We start from the raw sequence: 19612 nt of genomic DNA, 5'->3' as shown, positions 1-19612 counted from the left end.
ATACTAGAAGCAGCTGCTACAAACTGATGCTTCCTCCTCCTCCTGTCCTTCCTCCCTCCCTCTCTCCCTCCCTCCCTCCCTCCTTCCCTCCTTTCCTTCCTTCTTTCCCTCTCTCCTTTCTGTAAAAAAATCAATACATAAAATCTTTAAATTAAAAAAAAGAAAATAACATTAGCTATAGATGTAATGATAATAGCTGTTTAAGGGAGAAATAAGGTTTACAGTAATAAGAAAAACAAATATTTAGATTCCTGTAATAAGGAATAAAGAATTATTTTTTTAACATGGGTCTTTTAGTGTGAATGTTTTTAAAGGTTGAACATCATTATGTTCACGTAAGTAGAAAGTTTATAGTATGGTGTAGAAATGAGTTAATTTATATATTTTTCTTTTTATAGGTAGATACAATAAATTATTATTTTGCAAATTGATTCTATGAGAATTAAATTTCCAAAGAGGAAAAAATGTCATAGTTAAATAAGCATAAAATAATTAGTTAAGAATTCTTCTGCCTGATCAGGCAGTGGTGCAGTGGATAGAGTGTCAGACTGGGACACAGAGGATCCAGGTTTGAAACCTTGAGATTGCTGGCTTGAGCACGGGCTCATCTGGCTTGAGCGCAGGCTCACCAGCCTGAGCGTGAATCATAGACATGACCTCATGGTCTCTGGCTTGAGCCCAAAGGTCTCTGGCTTGAGCCCAAAGATCACTGGCTTGAAGCCCAGGGTCACTGGCTTAAGCCCAAGGTCACTGGCTTGAGCAAGGGGTCACTCACTCTGCTGTAGCCCCCAGTCAAGGAACATATGAGAAAGCAATCAATGTACAACTAAGGAGCCGCAACGAAGAATTGATGCTTCTCATCTCTCTCCCTTCCTGTCTGTCTGTCCGTATCTGTCCCTCTTTCTGTCTCTTTCGGCCTCTGTCACACACAAAAAAATATTCTTTGTATTATTATTTTGATCACATGTGTAAGTAAGCTTGTGGTAGAGTATTAAAAACACTTGTTAGTTTTAATGTTTGTATGGCACATTAACAACAGTCAGTTTCTGTACAATTCTAGGGTTTATAGAGAAAAAGGTTATGATGTAAAGAAATAGACCCTCATCTAAACTCCGTCTCCCCATTTGATTCCCCAGGGAGAGTCTTGTGTTTTGTGGGGCGAGATCAGCTGGAAGGAGGGGGGAAGCTTTCTAACTATACCAGTGCCTGGGTCCCACTCTGGACTGATTCAATTAGGAGCTGGGGCTCAAGCATATGCATTTTTAAATACCTTTATTGAGGTGTAATTGATTTTCAGTAAACTGCACATAGCTGAAATATATGTATTGATATGTATTGATACATCATGACTACAGTCAAGATAATGAACATACTAGTTGCCTCTAAAAGTTTTCACATTCCCCTTTGTAATCCCCCCTTTCTGCCATTCCTTGTATCCCCTTCCCAGGTCATCATTTTTCTGCTGTCACTATATATTAATTGGCATTTTCAGAACTTTATGTAAGTGGAATTGTGTGACTTCTTTCACTCAGCATAATTATTTTGCATTTCTTCCTTGTGTATTCATTCTTTTTATTGTCTTTAGGCCCATTCTGTTGTTTGAATGTATCACAGTATGTTCATCTATTCAGTTTGATGACATGTTTGAGTTTTTTCTAGGTTTTCTGTTATGAATAAAGGCACCATGAATATTTATCATTTTTTTGAGTGGCGGGGAGGCAGAGATACAGACTCTGTCATGTGCCCTAACCGGGATCCACCCGGTAAGCCCCCTACAGGGCAATGCTCTGCCCATCAGGGGCTGCTGCTCCATTGCTTGGCAACTGACTTATTTTAGTGCCTGAGGCAAGGCTATGGTGCCATCCTCAGTGCCTGGGGCCAACTTGCTCAAACCATTTGAGCCATAGCTGTGGGAGGAGAAGAGAGAGAGAGAGAGAGAGAGAGAGAGGGAGAGGGGGAAGGGGGAGGGGAGTGGTGGAAAAGCAGATGGTTGTTTCCCCTGTGTGCCCTGAGTGGGAATTGAACCCGGGGCATCCACATGCCAGGCTGATGCTCTACCGCTGAGCCAGCCGCCCAGGGCCTTATTTGTCTTTGTTTTGAACATATGTTTTTATTTTCATATGAAAACCACTAGGTCAATTTTTGTTGATAATATTCTCCAGGTCTCTTATATTATGCCCATTTCTGGTAATTGTTCTGTCAGTAGAGAAAGGGGTATGAAAATCTCTGCATGCAACTGAAATTATATTTGTATACATATTTTGCTATCATAGGGATTTATTAATTAATGATTCTGATATATATTATTTATAATACTTGTATATGTTCAAGTTAGGTGTCATCGGGACCATTACAGCATACATTCTTTCTATGTTCCCTTTATAAGTATACTGTTTTTCTTTTCTTTTTAAGATATTTAATCTCTAACTTTTGAATTTTTGCATGCAAATGAAATTCACGCTGTCATTAATAATAACACCTGTTATTTATATAACTTCACAGTTCATACACAGCAATCTGGTAAAGAAGGTAAGTCATGAATTATTGTACCATTTTATGGAATGCAAAATAGGCTCTTGGTTTTAAGACCTTTCCAAGTCACACAGCGAGTGGTTGAGCCTGTACTAGACCCCAGGTTTTACAATTCTAGAACAAAGCTATTTTTTGTATACTGTTGAGTGTGTGAGAAGAATGTAAGGAATGACATAATTACTTGACTTTCCAGTCAAGTGATGATTCTTTATTCTGTTTGTTTTTAACTATAGTCTATGGCGGAAGTTCTTGCTAAAAAGGAAGAGCTAGCAGATCGTCTAGAAAAGGCCAATGAAGAAGCCATCGCCAGTGCTATTGCTGAAGAGGAACAGTTAACTAGAGAAATTGAAGCTGAAGAAAACAATGATATTAATATTGAAACTGACAACGACAGTGATTTTTCTGTGAGTCTTTAGAATTTTTAACTTCATTGTTCAAAAAAGTATATTCAGAAATAAAATTCTTAGGGCCAGAAGGACCTAGAATTCATCTAGTCCTATTTAAAATTACTTTAAAAAATTATCTTCAAGCTTGACCTGTGGTGGCACAGTGGATAAAGCGACCCCTAGAAGGCTGAGGTCACAGGTTCGAAGCCCTGGGCTTGCCCGGTCAAGGCACGTACAAGAAGCAACTACTGGCCCCGGGCAGGTTGGCTCAGTGGTAGAGCGTGGGCCTGGCGTGCAGGAGTCCCAGGTTTGATTCCCGGCCAGGGCACACAGGAGAAGCGCCCATCTGCTTCTCCCCCCCTCCCCCCCTCCTTCCTCTCTGTCTCTCGCTTCCCCTCCGGCAGCCAAGGCTCCATTGGAGCAAAGTTTGCCCGGGCGCTGAGGATGGCTCCATGGCCTCTGCCTCAAGCGCTAGCTGCAACAGAGCAATGCCCCAGATGGGCAGAGTATCGCCCCCTGGTGGGCGTGCTGGGTGGATCCCGGTCAGGCGCATATGGGAGTCTGTCTGACTGCCTCCCCATTTCCAACTTCAGAAAAATACAAAAAAAAAAAAAAAAGAAGCAACTACTGCAGGTTGATGCTTCCTGCTTCCTCCCTTTCCCCCTCTCTTTCCCCCCCCATCTCTGTAAAGCCAATCAATAAAATCTTTTAAAAAATTATCTTCAGTAATGATATTATTATTCTGTGTGATAAAGACATAAACAGTAAACAATAGCAGATCGTATTTTAGCGCTTTACCATTACTAAGAGTTTTTAATATGGATGAAATTGCAAATCAAGAAATTGAATATCAGAAAGTAAGAACTGAACATTGCTCAGATTTTAATTGTAGAGACTGAAGAGAATCTAAGGTATTTTACTGTTTCTCTTCTAATAAAAAGCCAGCGATACTCTACCTTGCTGTTGCTAAATTCACAAGATATGTATGTTGGTGAAAGGAGATTCCTAGTGAATGAAAGTAACAGTAGATGTTTCAAATATTTTTCTGTTAAATCTTAATAACTAGCAATTAATCTTGAGCTCTTCTGATGTATGCTTTGAATATGTCAGAATTTATATAGTACTAGTATATTATTGTAGTATAGTAGAGTATATTAGAGTATAATAGTATAGTTAATATGTATATTTAATTTATTTGATTTGTCTCTGCTATTAAATGACAAGTAAATTTTATGTTTTATAGTATTTTTAACTTGGTGAATGTTGTGACCACAAAAGGAATGTGGCTTTATTCTAGTTTTGAACTATTTGTTCAATGAAATATATTAGCAACAAGTAGAAAAATTTCATATGTAGTTTACTTTTTAAGGTTATGCTTAAATGTTTGTTTTTAAATTTTCCTTACTACATTTTAGGCCAGCATGGGCAGTGGAAGTGTATTTTTCTGTGGTATGTCTATGGACTGGAACGATGTCCTTGCAGATTATGAAGGTATTGTGTGTGTGTGTGTGTGTGTGTGTGTGTATGTGTCTGTGTGTTGCATGTGTAGATAGAGGGGTATAAAATAGATGGTCTTATTCCACAAATTTCTGTGTAAAATAAATAATTTGGAGTGGGAATACTGATGCATTTTAAAAGTCTGTTCTCAGTTGTTAGTTTTAAAGTACTATGTGGGTATGCAGTAACAGTGATTTTCTTTTTAATGAACAGCTCGTGAATCTTGGCGCCAGAATACATCCTGGGGGGATATTGTAGAGGAGGAACCTGCGAGGCCTCCAGGACATGGAATTCACATGCATGAAAAACTCTCTTCCCCATCTCGTAAAAGGTCTGGCTTCTGAAAAATTTTGTGAATTATTTCACAGGAGGGAAACTAGTCACTCTTGACTATAAAATGTGCTGCATAACATTTTAAGGCATATTCCGCAGGGCAGATTGGATCTGTTGAAAAGTGGCAATGTTTTCCTGAAATGTTAGACCAAAACTAGTTTTGTGTACTTTTTATATATTTTTTAGAACTTTGAAGAAGAAAATTTTTTTTATTTTATGTAAACCTTCATGTCTCCTGTTCTTTTGCTTGTGTTAATAGAACAATTGCAGAATCTAAGAAGAAACTCGAAGAAAAACAAATGAAAGCGCAGCAGCTAAGGGAAAAGTTACGTGAAGAAAAAACATTAAAGCTTCAGAAATTGTTAGAAAGGGTGAGTTTTTAATATTCGGTAACATGTGATAGCCTTAAATCAATGAGTTTATTTTCAAATTGAATTTTTATTCTCTTCTGAGAGAAGCTAAAACTTAAAAACAATGAAATTATTTTAGGAAACAAAAGCATTTATGTCTGTTGAATTACAGAAGGTTACCTGTAAAAAAGAATTTGTCATTTCAAAATTAGCTAGTAAGTTGTTGTTTTGCATTGTTGGTGTAGATTAGTGGTCGGCAAACTCATTAGTCAACAGAGCCAAATATCAACAGTACAACGATTGAAATTTCTTTTGAGAGCCAAATTTTTTAAACTTAAACTATATAGGTAGGTATATTCCTTATCGAGGTAGTGCCTGCACGTGGTATTTTGTGGAAGAGACACACTCAAGGGGCCAAAGAGCCGCATGTGGCTCACGAGCTGCAGTTTGCTGACCAGGGGTGTAGATTATTGAAGTTGAACTTTATAGTCTTTTGCCATTTTCATTGCTGAGTTTCCTTGGGGAATCTTTTTTTTTTTTTTATTTAGTGAGTGAAAGGAGGCAGAGACAGATCCCAAATGTGCCCAGCCAGGATCCACCGGGCAAGCCCATTAGGGGGTGATGCTCTGCCCATTTGGGGCATTGCTCCGTTGCTCAGCAACTGAGCTCTTCTTAGAGCCTGAGGCAGAGGCCATGGAACCATCCTCAGCACCCATGGCCAACTTACTCCAGTTGAGCCATGGCTGCAGGAGAGGAAGAATGAGAGAGAGAAAGAGAGAGGCGAGAGGGGGAGGGGTGGAGAAGCAAATTGGCGCTTCTGTGTGCCCTGACCAGGAATTGAACCCAGGATATCCACAGGTTGGGCTGATGCTCTACCACTGAGCCAACTGGCCAGAGCCTGCTGCGGACCAGTGCGGCTTCTAATAATGGTGTGGAATTAAGGAAACATACTCATCAAGAAAAAATGGGACTGGGAGGACTCTTCAAATGCTGATGGCAATATCCCAGTGCCCTATAGCCCCAATTTGCTTTATTATATAGCCATATGCAAATCAAGAAAGCCCTTGATACAAAGTTACACATCCGAGGCTAAAACAGGAACTCTCCCTCTCCCAAGGCATAAACAGGAATCCCCCAACCATGCATAAGTGAAATCAACCAACATCTGAACAAACTAAGAGGAAGGGCATGTAAATTGCTTCCAGCAACTTAAGGAAGCAAGTGAAGTGGGTGCAAATACTCAGCTTCATAGCCAATATGGAGGTGAAGGGGGAGAACTTTGCCTTTTGCTAAGCCTTGAATCTACAGTGGCTTTTTGCCATTTATGGTCCACAACAAGAGCCTTCTTTGGGAGTCTTATGCAAAGTGTAAAATGACTTAGTAGGAAAGTTTTGAGCCTCATAGTATCAGGTTTGAATAAATGTGGCAGTAATGAGATTTATAGAAGAGATTCTTAGGGTATTTAGAACAGTGTTACTTCTGAGCAGTATGGTGTAGTAGAAAGAACGTGGGCCCTGGAGATGGCCAAGCAGGCCAAATACTAACTTGCTTTGGGCAAGTTACTTAACAACAAACTGCTTTTAAGTTTCTTCATCTGTAAAATGGCAATTATAATTATTAACCTGTTGCGATGATTAAATGTAGCAAGTGTGTAAAATAGTAGCATACTTCTAGGATGGCTTTTGGCTGTTGCCAGTCTATGGTCATTTTTATTGTCACTTACATATGCCAGATGTAGGTGAGTACTATATTATTTATGTATTCTATGTAACAAATGACCTCAAAACTTGGCAGCTTACAGCAACACGCATTTATTAGTGCACAGATTCTGTGGGCAAGGAAACCAGGTGTGCTTCACCCAGTGACTTTTGTCCAGAGTCTCTCACGAGGTGTAGCTGAGCTGTTGCCTGCGGCAGCAGTCATTGGTGTTTATGGATCCACTTTGAGATTCGCTTGTGGTTATTGCAGGCCTTGGGTCCTCTTATCAGTTGGCTGTAAATCTCAGTTCCTTGCTGTATGGGCCTTTCTTTTTTTTTCTTTCCTTTTTTTTTTCGGTGAGAGAAGGGGAGGAAGAGACACACTCCCGCATGTTCCCTGGCTGTGCTCCACCCAGCAAGCCCACTAGGGAGCAATGCTCTGCCCATCTGGGGTATTGCTCCCTTGCTCAGCAACTGAGCTCTTCTCCGTACCTGAGGCAGAGCCCATGGAGCCATCCTCAGTGCCCAGGGCCAACTTGCTCCAATCAAGCCATAGCTGCAAGAGGGGAAGAGAGAGAGAGAGAGAGAGATGGGGTGGGGTGGGGGTGGAGAGAGAGAGAGAGATAGATAGAGAGAGAGAGAGAGAGAGAAGTGAGGGGGGGGGTGGAGAAGCAGATGGGCGCTTCTCCTGTGTGCCCTGACCAGGAATCAAACCTGGGACATCCACATGCCAGGCCAATACTCTACCACTTAGCCAACTGGCCAGGGCCAGCATGTGGGTCTTTCATCATGAAATAGCTACTGGCTTCCTCCTTGGAAAGTATCTGAGAGGGAGAGGAAGAAAGCAAGTGAGTCACTAGAATGGAAACAGCACTTTCATAACCTAACCTCAGAAGCCATGTACCATCACACTGGCTGTGTTCTGCTGGTCTCATTACTGATACAGTGTGGGAGGGAATTACACAGGTGGCTGGAGCCATTGGAAATTGTCTTGGAGTTTGTGTACTACAGGAAGCTAACCCAGTATGACAAAAGATACATGACCGTTACAGTGTGGGTGACCTATGTTACCTTCTGTTGCTAGGAAGGAGTGCTAATACGCATAGGTTAAATATATTATTTGTCTTACTTATAACATGTATTTTAAATTTGAGAGAGATAATTGGACCAAATAATTTGAATATTTATAAACATGAGGTAACATAAGGAAGGGTTTTTTTAGTCCAGTAGAAAAGTTGACTGGGAAAGGAAGAAAATCTGATATTTCTCTTTACCTGAGTCTCAAGAATTTGCCATTAGAGTAAATAAATATGAAAAACAGTCCTCGTCTTATGGGGTTCTAAAAATTTAATTTATTATTTAATTTCAGCTTTAAAGAAATGCTCTAACACAACCAAAATATCCCCTCATATTGTGTTTTTAATACAAATATTACATAGTTTATTTTCTCATTATATAAAATAACTTCTAATTATTTGGAGATTAATTTTTGAAATTGTGCGTTAGAGATTTTCTGGTTTAATTTTCCCATTAATGTAGGTATCCTTTCTATTTATTTTAATGTCAAACTGCACCTTGCATTTGTATAATGAGTGTTGTTTCAGCCCTGTAATCTCCCCAGATCATCACAGTAACTGTGAGGTACAGAGTTGAACAGCTGCTGAGCCCCATTTTACAGATGGGAAAACTGGATGTAGGAGGCTAAGTGCTGTTTCCAGTGTGACTACTGTAGCTCAGGTTTCAAGGACTTGTCCCCCGGTCTCTAACCCATGCTGTTGCTGTGTCAAAGTTTTTTAAGTGGTTAAACACATAACTATGTAGATAAAATTCAACTGAAATGTTAGTTTCTTTCCCATACATGATGAGGCAACATCTAATTTTCTACAATTTATTCTCATTGGTGTGGGATCTCATTTCTTAGAGCACAGAACTAGTCTTTTATTTCTGTTTGATAATGTTGTAAGGAATTTAAGGCAACTATTATGTCTATCTTTGTTTTTCCGTAGGCAAAACCCTCTCTTATCTTCAGAGAGTGTCTCCTAGTCAAATAAATGTCATTTTTCACCATTTTTCAACCTCTAGGATAAAATTACTTAATTGACCTGAATTTGTTTACTAGAGACACTAGGTGTACATGGCTAACAAATACACACTATTTTCATGTTAAATGTACTCATAGTGCAGTATAATAATGATAGCAGATATTTCTATTGAGCCATGTCTAATGTCCTGTTCTAAGAGTTGCACATATATTGACTCAGTCTTGAAAACAAGCTGGTAAGTTAGATTATGAACTCAAGCAGTCTATCTCTGCAGTCTGTTCTTAATCATTAGTCATGTTCCTTTAACTCTTTCCAGGTAAGTCCTAAGCTGTTTATCAGCTTGCACTTCTATTAAATGACTGTGTGTGCTCAAAGCAATGATGTCATAATTCACTATATGCAGGAAAAAGATGTCCGGAAGTGGAAGGAAGAATTGCTAGATCAGCGACGTCGGATGATGGAAGAGAAGTTGCTTCATGCTGAATTTAAACGAGAGGTGCAATTACAAGCAATTGTTAAAAAGGCACAGGAGGAAGAGGCTAAGGTAGGAAGAGCGGAGCTGCTTTGACTATTGAATTTGTTATCCAGGTCCTTTTACACTTGTTATATAAGAAGCTAATGTTTATTAAGTGTTTATTCTGTGCCAGAATAACAGAGCATTTTTATAGGCTTATTTAAAGCTTAGTAGGTGCAGTAACTTTACAATAATCCTATAATATATATATAGATATTTATATATATGTTATAACTTTATTGAGGTATAATTGACAGACAATAGATAGCACATAGGTATAGCATCAGTTTGATGAGTTTTGACGTATTTATTCCTGCAACTCTCAGTATCACGAAGATTATAAACAATTCCATCACCCTTGAAAGTTTCTTCATGCTTCCTTGTAATTCATTTCTTCCTTCAACTGTTACCATGCAATTTCTGATCTGCTTTTTGTCACTATAGATGTTAACATTTTCTAGAATTGTGTATGAATGGAATCATACAGTACATGCTCTTTCCTCTGGTGTCTTTCACTCAGCATAGTTACTTTTTTTTTATTTTATTTTTTTATTTTTTATTTTTTATTTTTTTCATTTTTCTGAAGCTGGAAACAGGGAGAGACAGTCAGACAGACTCCCGCATGCGCCCGACCGGGATCCACCCGGCACGCCCACCAGGGGCGACGCTCTGCCCACCAGGGGGCGATGCTCTGCCCATCCTGGGCGTCGCCATGTTGCAACCAGAGCCACTCTAGCGCCTGGGGCAGAGGCCACAGAGCCATCCCCAGCGCCCGGGCCATCTTTGCTCCAATGGAGCCTTGGCTGCGGGAGGGGACGAGAGAGACAGAGAGGAAAGCGCGGCGGAGGGGTGGAGAAGCAAATGGGCGCTTCTCCTGTGTGCCCTGGCCGGGAATCGAACCCGGGTCCTCCGCACGCTAGGCCGACGCTCTACCGCTGAGCCAACCGGCCAGGGCAGCATAGTTACTTTTGATTTCATCTCTGCTGTCATTGCTGAGAAGTATATACCACTGAATAGAAATACCATAATTTGTTTGTTCAGTCACCTGTTGATGGATATTTGTTTTTTTTCCAGTTTTTGGCTATTATAGATTTAGCTGCATTGACCATTCATATACAAGTCTTTATGTAGCTGTGTACTTTTATTTTTTTTGCTAAATACCTAAGAATGGATTGGCAAAGTCTTATGTTTATGTTTAACTTTTAACTTTTTTTTTTTTTTTTTTGTATTTTTCTGAAGCTGGAAATGGGAAGAGACAGTTAGACAGACTCCCTCATGCGCCCGACCAGGATCCACCTGGCACGCCTACCAGGGGCGACGCTCTGCCCACCAGGGGGCGATGCTCTGCCCCTCCGGGGTGTCGCTCTGCCGCGACCAGAGCCACTCCAGCGCCTGGGGCAGAGGCCAAGGAGCCATCCCCAGCGCCCGGGCCATCTTTGCTCCAATGGAGCCTTGGCTGCGGGAGGGGAAGAGAGAGACAGAGAGGAAGGAGGGGGGGGTGGAGAAGCAAATGGGCGCTTCTCCTATGTGCCCTGGCCGGGAATCGAACCCGGGTCCCCCGCACGCCAGGCCGACGCTCTACCGCTGAGCCAACCGGCCAGGGCGCAAAGGTATTTTTTATTTTTAAAAACTTTGTAAGTTTTTAAATCTGTGGTAAAAAAAATAAACAATAGGCCCTGGCCGGTTGGCTCAGTGGTAGAGTGTCGGCCTGGCATGCGGAAGTCCTGGGTTCGATTCCCGGCCAGGGCACACAGGAGAGGCGCCCATCTGCTTCTCCACCCCTCCCCCTCTCCTTCCTCTCTGTCTCTCTCTTCCCCTCCCGCAGCCGAGGCTCCATTGGAGCAAAAGATGGCCCGGGCGCTGGGGATGGCTCCTTGGCCTCTGCCCCAGGCGCTAGAGTGGCTCTGGTCGCGACAGAGCGACTCCCCGGATGGGCAGAGCATCGCCCCCTGGTGGGCGTGCCGGGTGGATCCCGGTCGGGCGCATGCGGGATCTGTCTGACTGTCTCTCCCCGTTTCCAGCTTCAGAAAAATACAAAAATAACCCCAAAAAACAAAACAAAACAAACAAACAAAAAAACCCAATATATAAAATTGACCATGTTTACCCTGTTTAAGTGTATAGTTCAGTACGGCTCTCGAGAACATTTTCACCTTGCAAACTGAACCTCTATATTGATTAAATGACAACTCCCGATTTTCTGCTCCTCATAGTTCCTGGCACACCACTGATATTAAGTAGAACTTTATAAGGTAGTCTTGATCAGAATCTTAATTTCATTCTTGACTTAAAAATATGTTCTGTGTCAGACTTTTATGTATTCTAAATAAGTTCTTATGAAGACCTGTGGATTTATTGTACACAGTTAGTTATTACCCACTTTTTGAGGTAAATATTGAAAAAGACTCAGAAGTCATTAAATTTTTGTTTTATGCCTTACCACTGGTTTATGTTATAATATAGTGTGAATTATATTATAGCATAAAGACTGTTAAGTTTATTTTTGTAGTGTACCCTAGAATTAACTTGACTGTTTTTATTGAAGGTAAATGAAATTGCCTTCATAAATACCCTTGAAGCCCAGAATAAACGTCATGACGTTTTATCAAAATTGAAGGAATATGAGCAGAGGCTTAATGAGTTACAGGAAGAACGTCAGCGACGACAGGAAGAAAAGCAAGCTCGTGACGAAGCTGTTCAGGTAGGATTTTATTTGGCAAGCATTGAGTACCTGCTGCATCCTAGGCGTTAAAGAAGGGATTACCACATTCATTCTTTCTTCAGCTTCCTTGAACACATATCTGACTCTGAAGCACAAAGTACCGGGGAGTCCAAGAGGTTTCAGAAGGCATAGGAGTTGGGAGATAACTTTCTAATTCCCTTGCCATAGTTTTATGTTCTTTATTTGTCGGTATATAGATTTATGATGCATATTAATTTATAATGTCATGCTCCATTTATTTAACAGATATTTATGGAATTTCTGCCCTATGCAAGATGCTTATCTGTAGGAAATTTAAAATTTAGAAAGGAAAATACTAGCTGAATTTACTAATTTTTTCTCATTACCTATATAGTTACCTATTCTCTTTTCCACTTGTTAAAAACAGAAATTAGGCACTCCAGTCGGGTGGTAGGGGTTGTGAGTTGGGTGCCTCTCGGCCCGCTGGGCTCCTTTGGGTGCATGTGTGGTTCTGTCTGAAAGGGAAATGGAGCAGGAAGCCAAGTCTGAGGGGGCAGCCCTAAGCCCACTGACCCAGGTCCTGCTGCTTCCTACATTGGGAACCTCCTTCTCTGGACCTCGCAGGTGTGCAGCACCAACACATCTGTGTCTACCAATGGTGGTGTAAGCACCTCGCAGATCCCAGCTATACAGCAAGAGCCCCTGGTTAGACCAAAGCCATTGCTTTCGAAGTTGTTAAAATCTCTTGGTGCACAAAAGGACACTCATACTATGAAAGAGAATATGTTTTCTTGGCCACCACAGGTCAGGCTATAATCTTCTGAATTGAAAAATTCAACTTCAAATTCTATACTGAATCAATTTGAAACTGAATCCTGATCCAACCAACTCACACCGGCACCAAGATCCAGACTTGATGGAGTCCCCGTTGATGCACTGCTGCCGTTCCTTTCACAACATTATCTCCCCTTATTACACACAGGGCAAGGCTTTCGTCAAAGGAAAAACGATCAGGTCTGAGTCACTTTCTTTGTCGTTCATCTGAATATTCTCCTGTCTCACTATGTTCTTCTTCTAGATGAGATAGACGGTCTAGAAACCAAATCTGAAAATGTAGGTCTTACTTCCTATAGCTCTTTCACAGGGTCCTATTGATCACTCCCAACTTTTTTTTTTTTTTTTTTTTTCCATTTTTCTGAAGCTGGAAACAGGGAGAGACAGTCAGACAGACTCCCGCATGCGCCCGACCGGGATCCACCCGGCACGCCCACCATGGGGCGGCGCTCTGCCCACCAGGGGGCGATGCTCTGCCCATCCTGGGCGTCGCCATATTGCGACCAGAGCCACTCTAGCGCCTGGGGCAGAGGCCGAGGAGCCATCCCCAGCGCCCGGGCCATCTTTGCTCCAATGGAGCCTTGGCTGCGGGAGGGGAAGAGAGAGACAGAGAGGAAAGCGCGGCGGAGGGGTGGAGAAGCAAATGGGCGCTTCTCCTATGTGCCCTGGCCGGGAATCGAACCCGGGTCCTCCGCACGCTAGGCCGACGCTCTACCGCTGAGCCAACCGGCCAGGGCCTCCAACTTCATGGTGACACGTGTTTTCATTCCTGAATCTGATGGTTCCTGCTGACTGACCACTACACCAAGTTTCTGAAGATCACTGTATATATATATATTTTCCTGTGATCTTTCATGGCACTCCAAACAAATCCTTGAGAAGGTCACTTTCTCTTCAATGGGAAATATTTGATCCTTTAAAAAATATTTTAAGTAGAACATTTAACGGTAACTTATTTAGTACTTTTCATGTAAGGAGAAAAAAAATTTAATTTTAGGTATCCTTAAATCTTTCAGTCCTTAGTTTCTCTGTTCTTTTAGAGCTTCCTTTTTTTTTTTTTTTTTTTTTTTTACAGGGACAGAGAGAGAGTCAGAGAGAGGGACAGACAGACAGGAATGGAGAGAGATGAGAAACATCAATCATCAGTTTTTCGTTTTTGACACCTTAGTTGTTCATTGATTGCTTTCTCATATGTGCCTTGACCGCAGGCCTTCAGCAGACCGAGTAACCAGCGACCTTGGGTCCAAGCTGGTGAGCTTTTTTCTCAAAACCAGATGAACCTGAGCTCAATCCGGCAAGCTCAGGATCTCGAACCTGCGTCCTTCCGCATCCCAGTTCAACGCTTTACTACGCCAACGTCTGGTCAGGCCTTTCAGAGCTTCTTAAAATACTCATTCCAGATAAAAAAGAAGCTGGTAGTTGTATTTGTTGTGTAATGTTCCTGTTATCCAGCTTCTCTGGTATAGTATAGGAGAAGTGGCAATGATGTCAGTTTGAGAAGTGTTTGAGAATAGCCGTCATTTACCCATAGACAGAACTTTAAGGCACCCTGATACAAGGTGGACTTCTCTATACATCGTCATTTGTTTATTGGGCCCCTTTTCACACCTCATTTCAGGATTTAGTATAGTCTTTGTTGTTTAAATTGGAAAATTCTAAGACATTTTGAAGTGCCTTTGTTGGCTGGATTTCATGGTTCCTGTTAGTTACTTAGGCTTCAGATCTTTGCTTAGAGCCAGTGTTAGAAATCAGTGAATTCACTAGGCCTAATTGAGAAATTTGATAAACAGAAGGACTATTTGTTTTTAAAATATGTAGCTTGGACCCAAGGTCGCTGGCTCAAGCAAGGGGTTACTTAGTCTGCTGTAGCCCCACGGTCAAGGCACATATGAGAAAGCAATCAATGAACAATTAAAAGTGCCACAACGAAAAACTGATGATTGATGCTTCTCATCTCTTTCCATTCCTGTCTGTCCCTATCTATCCCTCTCTCTGACTCTCTCTCTGACTCTGTAAAAAAATAAAAATAAATTAAAATTTAAACTATGTAGCTGAAAATTTTCTCTTAAGTTGTCAAAATTTGCGCATCACTTTTCCTTTTTTTTTTTTTTTTTGTATTTTTCTGAAGCTGGAAACGGGGAGAGACAGTCAGACAGACTCCCGCATGCGCCCGACCGGGATCCACTCGGCACGCCCACCAGGGGCAATGCTCTGCCCACCAGGGGGCGATGCTCTGCCCCTCCGGGGCATTGCTCTGCCGCGACCAGAGCCACTCTAGCGCCTGGGGCAGAGGCCAAGGAGCCATCCCCAGCGCCCGGGCCATCTTTGCTCCAATGGAGCCTTGGCTGCGGGAGGGGAAGAGAGAGACAGAGAAGAAGGAGGGGAGGGGGGTGGAGAAGCAAATGGGCGCTTGTCCTTTGTGCCCTGGCCGGGAATCGAACCCGGGTCCCCCACACGCCAGGCCGACGCTCTACCGCTGAGCCAACCGGCCAGGGCCTGAAATTATTTTTAAGCATACACCTTGACTACATTGCACATACATATAAAGTAATTATTTTTATGTAATATTAATATATTTCATTTATAAGAACAATTTATAATTTTTTAAAGTTTTTGATTTTATAAAGTATGAAATTAAAAGTTCTGGCTTAATTATTTATATTTAATACCTAAACCTTTTTAAAAAAATTTTATTTATTGGCTCCATTTGCATTGGAGCAAAGATGGCCCAGGTGCTGGGGATGGCTCCTTGGCCTCTGCCCCAGGCGCTAGAGTGGCTCTGGTTGCGGCAGAGCGACGCCCCGGAGGGGCAGAGCATCGCCCCTGGTGGGCAGAGCCTCGCCCCTGGTGGGCGTGCCGGGTGGATCCCGGTCGGGCGCATGCGGGAGTCTGTCTGACTGTCTCTCCCCGTTTCCAGCTTCAGAAAAATACAAAAAAAAACATTTTTTTATTTATTGCCTGACCTGTGGTGGCGCAGTGGATAAAGCCTCGACCTGGAAATGCTGAGGTCACCCGTTCAAAACCCTGGGCTTGTCTGGTCAAGGCACATATGGGAGTTGATGCTTCCAGCTCCTCCCCCCTTCTCTCCCTCCCTCTCTCTCTCTCTAAAAATGAATAAATAAAATAAAATTAAAATTAAAAAAAAGTTTTATTTATTGATTTTAGAGAGAGGGAGAGAAGTGGGGTGGGAATAGGGAGCATCAACTCGTAGTTGTTTCTCATATGTGCCTTAACTAGGGAAGCCCGGGGGGTTTCCGACCTCAGGTGCCAGATCAACACACTGTCCGTTGTGCTACCCCAGGTCAGGCTAATGCCTAAAACTTTTTGCATTTCATTGTGAAACTTGTGTTTTCAGACACATGATTGCTTGTTAAACTTCAAGTAAGTTTGACTAAAAGAGAATTTTGTTTGTATTTTCTTCATTGGAGAAGATTTTCTGTGCCAGATTTTAAGTTTTTAGAGTTCTGATATGGCTAAACAAGTTTCTTCACATTGTACTTAGTAATCAGAAATAGCTATAACCAGTTAATGACTAGTATGCCAGACACTAAAGAATATAAAATCTAATTGCAGGCCTCCACTAGTCTCTAACCTGCCAGAGATGCCCTCTGGCAATTAGTGCATTCCCTGTATTTCCAGCTCCCCCCACCCCAGATAAAAAGAAGAAATAGGGACCTTTTGGGGTTATTACTATGAGAAATTTTCTTCCCCTGGGGTAGACAGAGCTTGTAGTAGATATGAAGTTTCTGTTATGAGCTTAGTTAACTATTATGCATATTTGTATCTCTCAGTGTCCTCTAAACAAAAACATTTTTTTCTGCTATCATTTACTGAGCACTTACTAGGCACTAAACACTTTGCTGGATACTTACTTAGGTGAGTAATTTAGATCTCAGAGTAAATGGGCATCTTTAAGGTGAAACATCTTGCCCAAGGCTATCTAAGTAGTAGTTAGAACCTAGATCAGTGTATACTGGAGGCAGGAGAGGTTGTGTGAGCTACCTGGGGATTGGGATGAACTGAAAGAAACGCATCAGGATAGCTTGTAATATGGTGAAAATTAGCAAAGTGCTCTTACTGGGCAAAAATCTACCAAAGGCACAATATTTCAAATTGAAGTTTACCCTATTTGATGAAGTATCTTCTGCCTTAATGATGATGGTGATGATGATAAATACTGTTGTTACTGGTCTTTCAGAAGACTAAGGCACAGACAAACTATAACTAGACCATAGTCACTCAGCTGGTAGATTGTGGGATCTGGAAACAAAATTAGGGAATCTGACTCAGTGCCCACTCTCTTACCCCTGTGCTATGTCTTGCCACAAGCTTTACTTCACTGATTCCTTTTTGAAAGCTTAATTTGGATATAAAATCTGTTAACTGTGCTGTCTTTGTGATGTCCTGGCATTTCTTTTTTCTTTTTTTTTTTTTTTTTCATTTTTCCGAAGCTGGAAACGGGGAGGCAGTCAGACAGACTCCCGCATGCGCCCGACCGGGATCCACCCGGCATGCCCACCAGGGGGCGATGTTCTGCCCCTCTGGGGCATCGCTCTGTTACATCCAGAGCCATTCTAGCGCCTGAGGCAGAGGCCACAGAGCCATCCCCAGTGCCCGGGCCATCTTTGCTCCAATGGAGCCTCGGCTGCAGGAGGGGAAGAGAGAGACAGAGAGGAAGGAGAGGAGGAGGGGTGGAGAAGCAGATGGGTGCTTCTCCTGTGTGCCCCGGCCGGGAATTGAACCCGGGACTCCTGCACGCCAGGCCGACGCTCTACCGCTGAGCCAACCGGCCAGGGCAGTCCTGGCATTTCTAAAACCGTGTCTAAACACAAGGATTTAGAAATGATTCACCATAAAATTCTTATTAGGTTCTCACAGAATATGAATAACAGTATCTGCTGGAAATAGCATTTATTTTGATCATTATGTGTAAAACCAGTAAGTGACATGAAAACCAGGTATTGCTGACGTTTGGTTTTTGTTTAAATCTGAGAAGCATACCTAGTGACAAGCCAGGGATCTACTTGGTTTGAATATATATGTTTATGTCAAAGCTATGTCATCTTCAATCATTTTCATTTTACACATAATTCTAACATCTTTTAAAACATTTCTAACCTTAGGAACGAAAGAGAGCACTAGAGGCAGAACGGCAGGCCCGCGTAGAAGAACTGTTAATGAAGAGGAAAGAACAAGAGGCCCGGATTGAACAACAGCGGCAGGAAAAGGAAAAAGCTCGTGAGGATGCGGCCAGGGAGAGAGCTAGGTATCTCGTGAACTATGTTAATTTTGATCCTGATGAACATTTTGCAGTCCATGAATATTCAATTAAGGCCATTTGCTGTTGTATAGACTTTTTTTTTTTTTGTATCTTTCTGAAGCTGGAAACAGGGAGGCAGTCAGACAGACTCCCGCATGCGCCCGACCGGGATCCACCCGGCATGCCCACCAGGGGGCGATGCTCTGCCCATCCGGGGTGTTGCTCTGTTGCAACCAGAGCCATTCTAGCGCCTGAGGCAAAGGCCATGGAGCCATCCCCAGCACCCGGGCCATCTTTGTTCCAATGGAACCTTGGCTGCGGGAGGGGAAGAGAGAGACAGAGAGAAAGGAGAGGGGGAAGGGTGGAGAAGCAGATGGGTGCTTCTCCTGTGTGCCCTGGTTGGGAATCGAACCCGGGACTTCCACACGCCAGGCCGACGCTCTACCACTGAGCCAACCGGCCAGGGCTAGATTTTTTTTAGCAATAGTCCCACATACAGAAATGTTGTATTCCGTGTTGATTTCCAGGCATTAAGACATCATATTACAATGAAAACCTTTTGAACATTTCTGTTGGGTGGGAAACTTGATATTTCAGAATATTTTTGGTTGCAGGAAATAGAGTTTGGTTCTAGTTTGTTTAGTTAAGAAGCAAAGAGAATTTTTAGGAATATGTTTGAGCATAAGTGATAGGGGGTTAGAGGACCAGGCTTGAAAGTGGTCAGGCATCAGAGGATGGGCCACAAGAACCACAGCTGTAGTCTTTTGGTGGAAACACTGTGGTCAGCATGGTGTCACTCTGATGATGATAATTGGCATTCAGTTGTCCTTTCATTTTAAAATCACTTGTTTAAGATTCAGAGACCTAGGAAAAAGCATTTAATTGGCTAAAAGCCTACATCCCTTTTGGTTGGTGTGCACCTTGCTGATGTGATTTTTTTTTTCCTGATTTTTTTTAGTTGTAGCAAATTTGGTTGATGTGAAAATTTGCTCTTTGGTGGATGCTAAAATTTACTATCCAAGACTAATAACAAGGCGAGAAGCTTTTTGCATACTTATAAGCTACTCAGTTTCTTTTTTCATATAGAATGCCTATTTAAGTTTTTTGTTCATTTATGTTTTTCTGTGTTTCCTTTTTTTTCTTTTTTCTTTTTTTAAGTAAGAGGAGGGGAGATAGAGAGACAGACTCTCATATGCACCCTGACCGGATCCATGTGGGGCTGGCTGATGCTCATATCAACTGAGCCACTGGCTGCAAGAGGGAAAGAGAAAGAGAAGAGAGAGAGGGAGGAGTAGAGAAGCAGATGGTTACTTCTCTTGTGTGCTCTGACTGGCGATCAAACCTGAGATGTTTGTTCATTTCTTTATTGGGATTTTTTTTTAATTGGGATCTTTTTTATTTGATGTTTTGGAATTATATTTAGTAGATACTAATTCTTTATCTGATACATATATTGCAAACAAATTTGGTTTTGTGACTTGCCT

The 19612-nt window shown here is 42.1% G+C and overlaps 1 protein-coding gene across 4 annotated transcripts in view; it reads left to right on the top strand.

The window, feature by feature from the left end:
• The window catches only part of SCAPER (S-phase cyclin A associated protein in the ER), a 312151-nt gene that overhangs the window by 73666 nt on the left and 218873 nt on the right, over positions 1 to 19612 (top strand). For all 4 annotated transcript variants that reach the window (XM_066354622.1, XM_066354624.1, XM_066354623.1 and 1 more), the window contains 7 exons: positions 2766 to 2936; positions 4334 to 4409; positions 4629 to 4746; positions 5008 to 5119; positions 9241 to 9381; positions 11897 to 12052; positions 17992 to 18134. In XM_066354622.1, the coding sequence (XP_066210719.1) occupies positions 2766 to 2936; positions 4334 to 4409; positions 4629 to 4746; positions 5008 to 5119; positions 9241 to 9381; positions 11897 to 12052; positions 17992 to 18134 (917 nt within the window). The remainder of the gene's footprint in view (positions 1 to 2765; positions 2937 to 4333; positions 4410 to 4628; positions 4747 to 5007; positions 5120 to 9240; positions 9382 to 11896; positions 12053 to 17991; positions 18135 to 19612) is intronic.

This window comes from Saccopteryx leptura, chromosome 13 (genome assembly GCF_036850995.1).
Source record: "Saccopteryx leptura isolate mSacLep1 chromosome 13, mSacLep1_pri_phased_curated, whole genome shotgun sequence".
NCBI lineage: Eukaryota > Metazoa > Chordata > Mammalia > Chiroptera > Emballonuridae > Saccopteryx > Saccopteryx leptura.
This window is presented reverse-complemented; position numbering and strand designations above follow the sequence as displayed.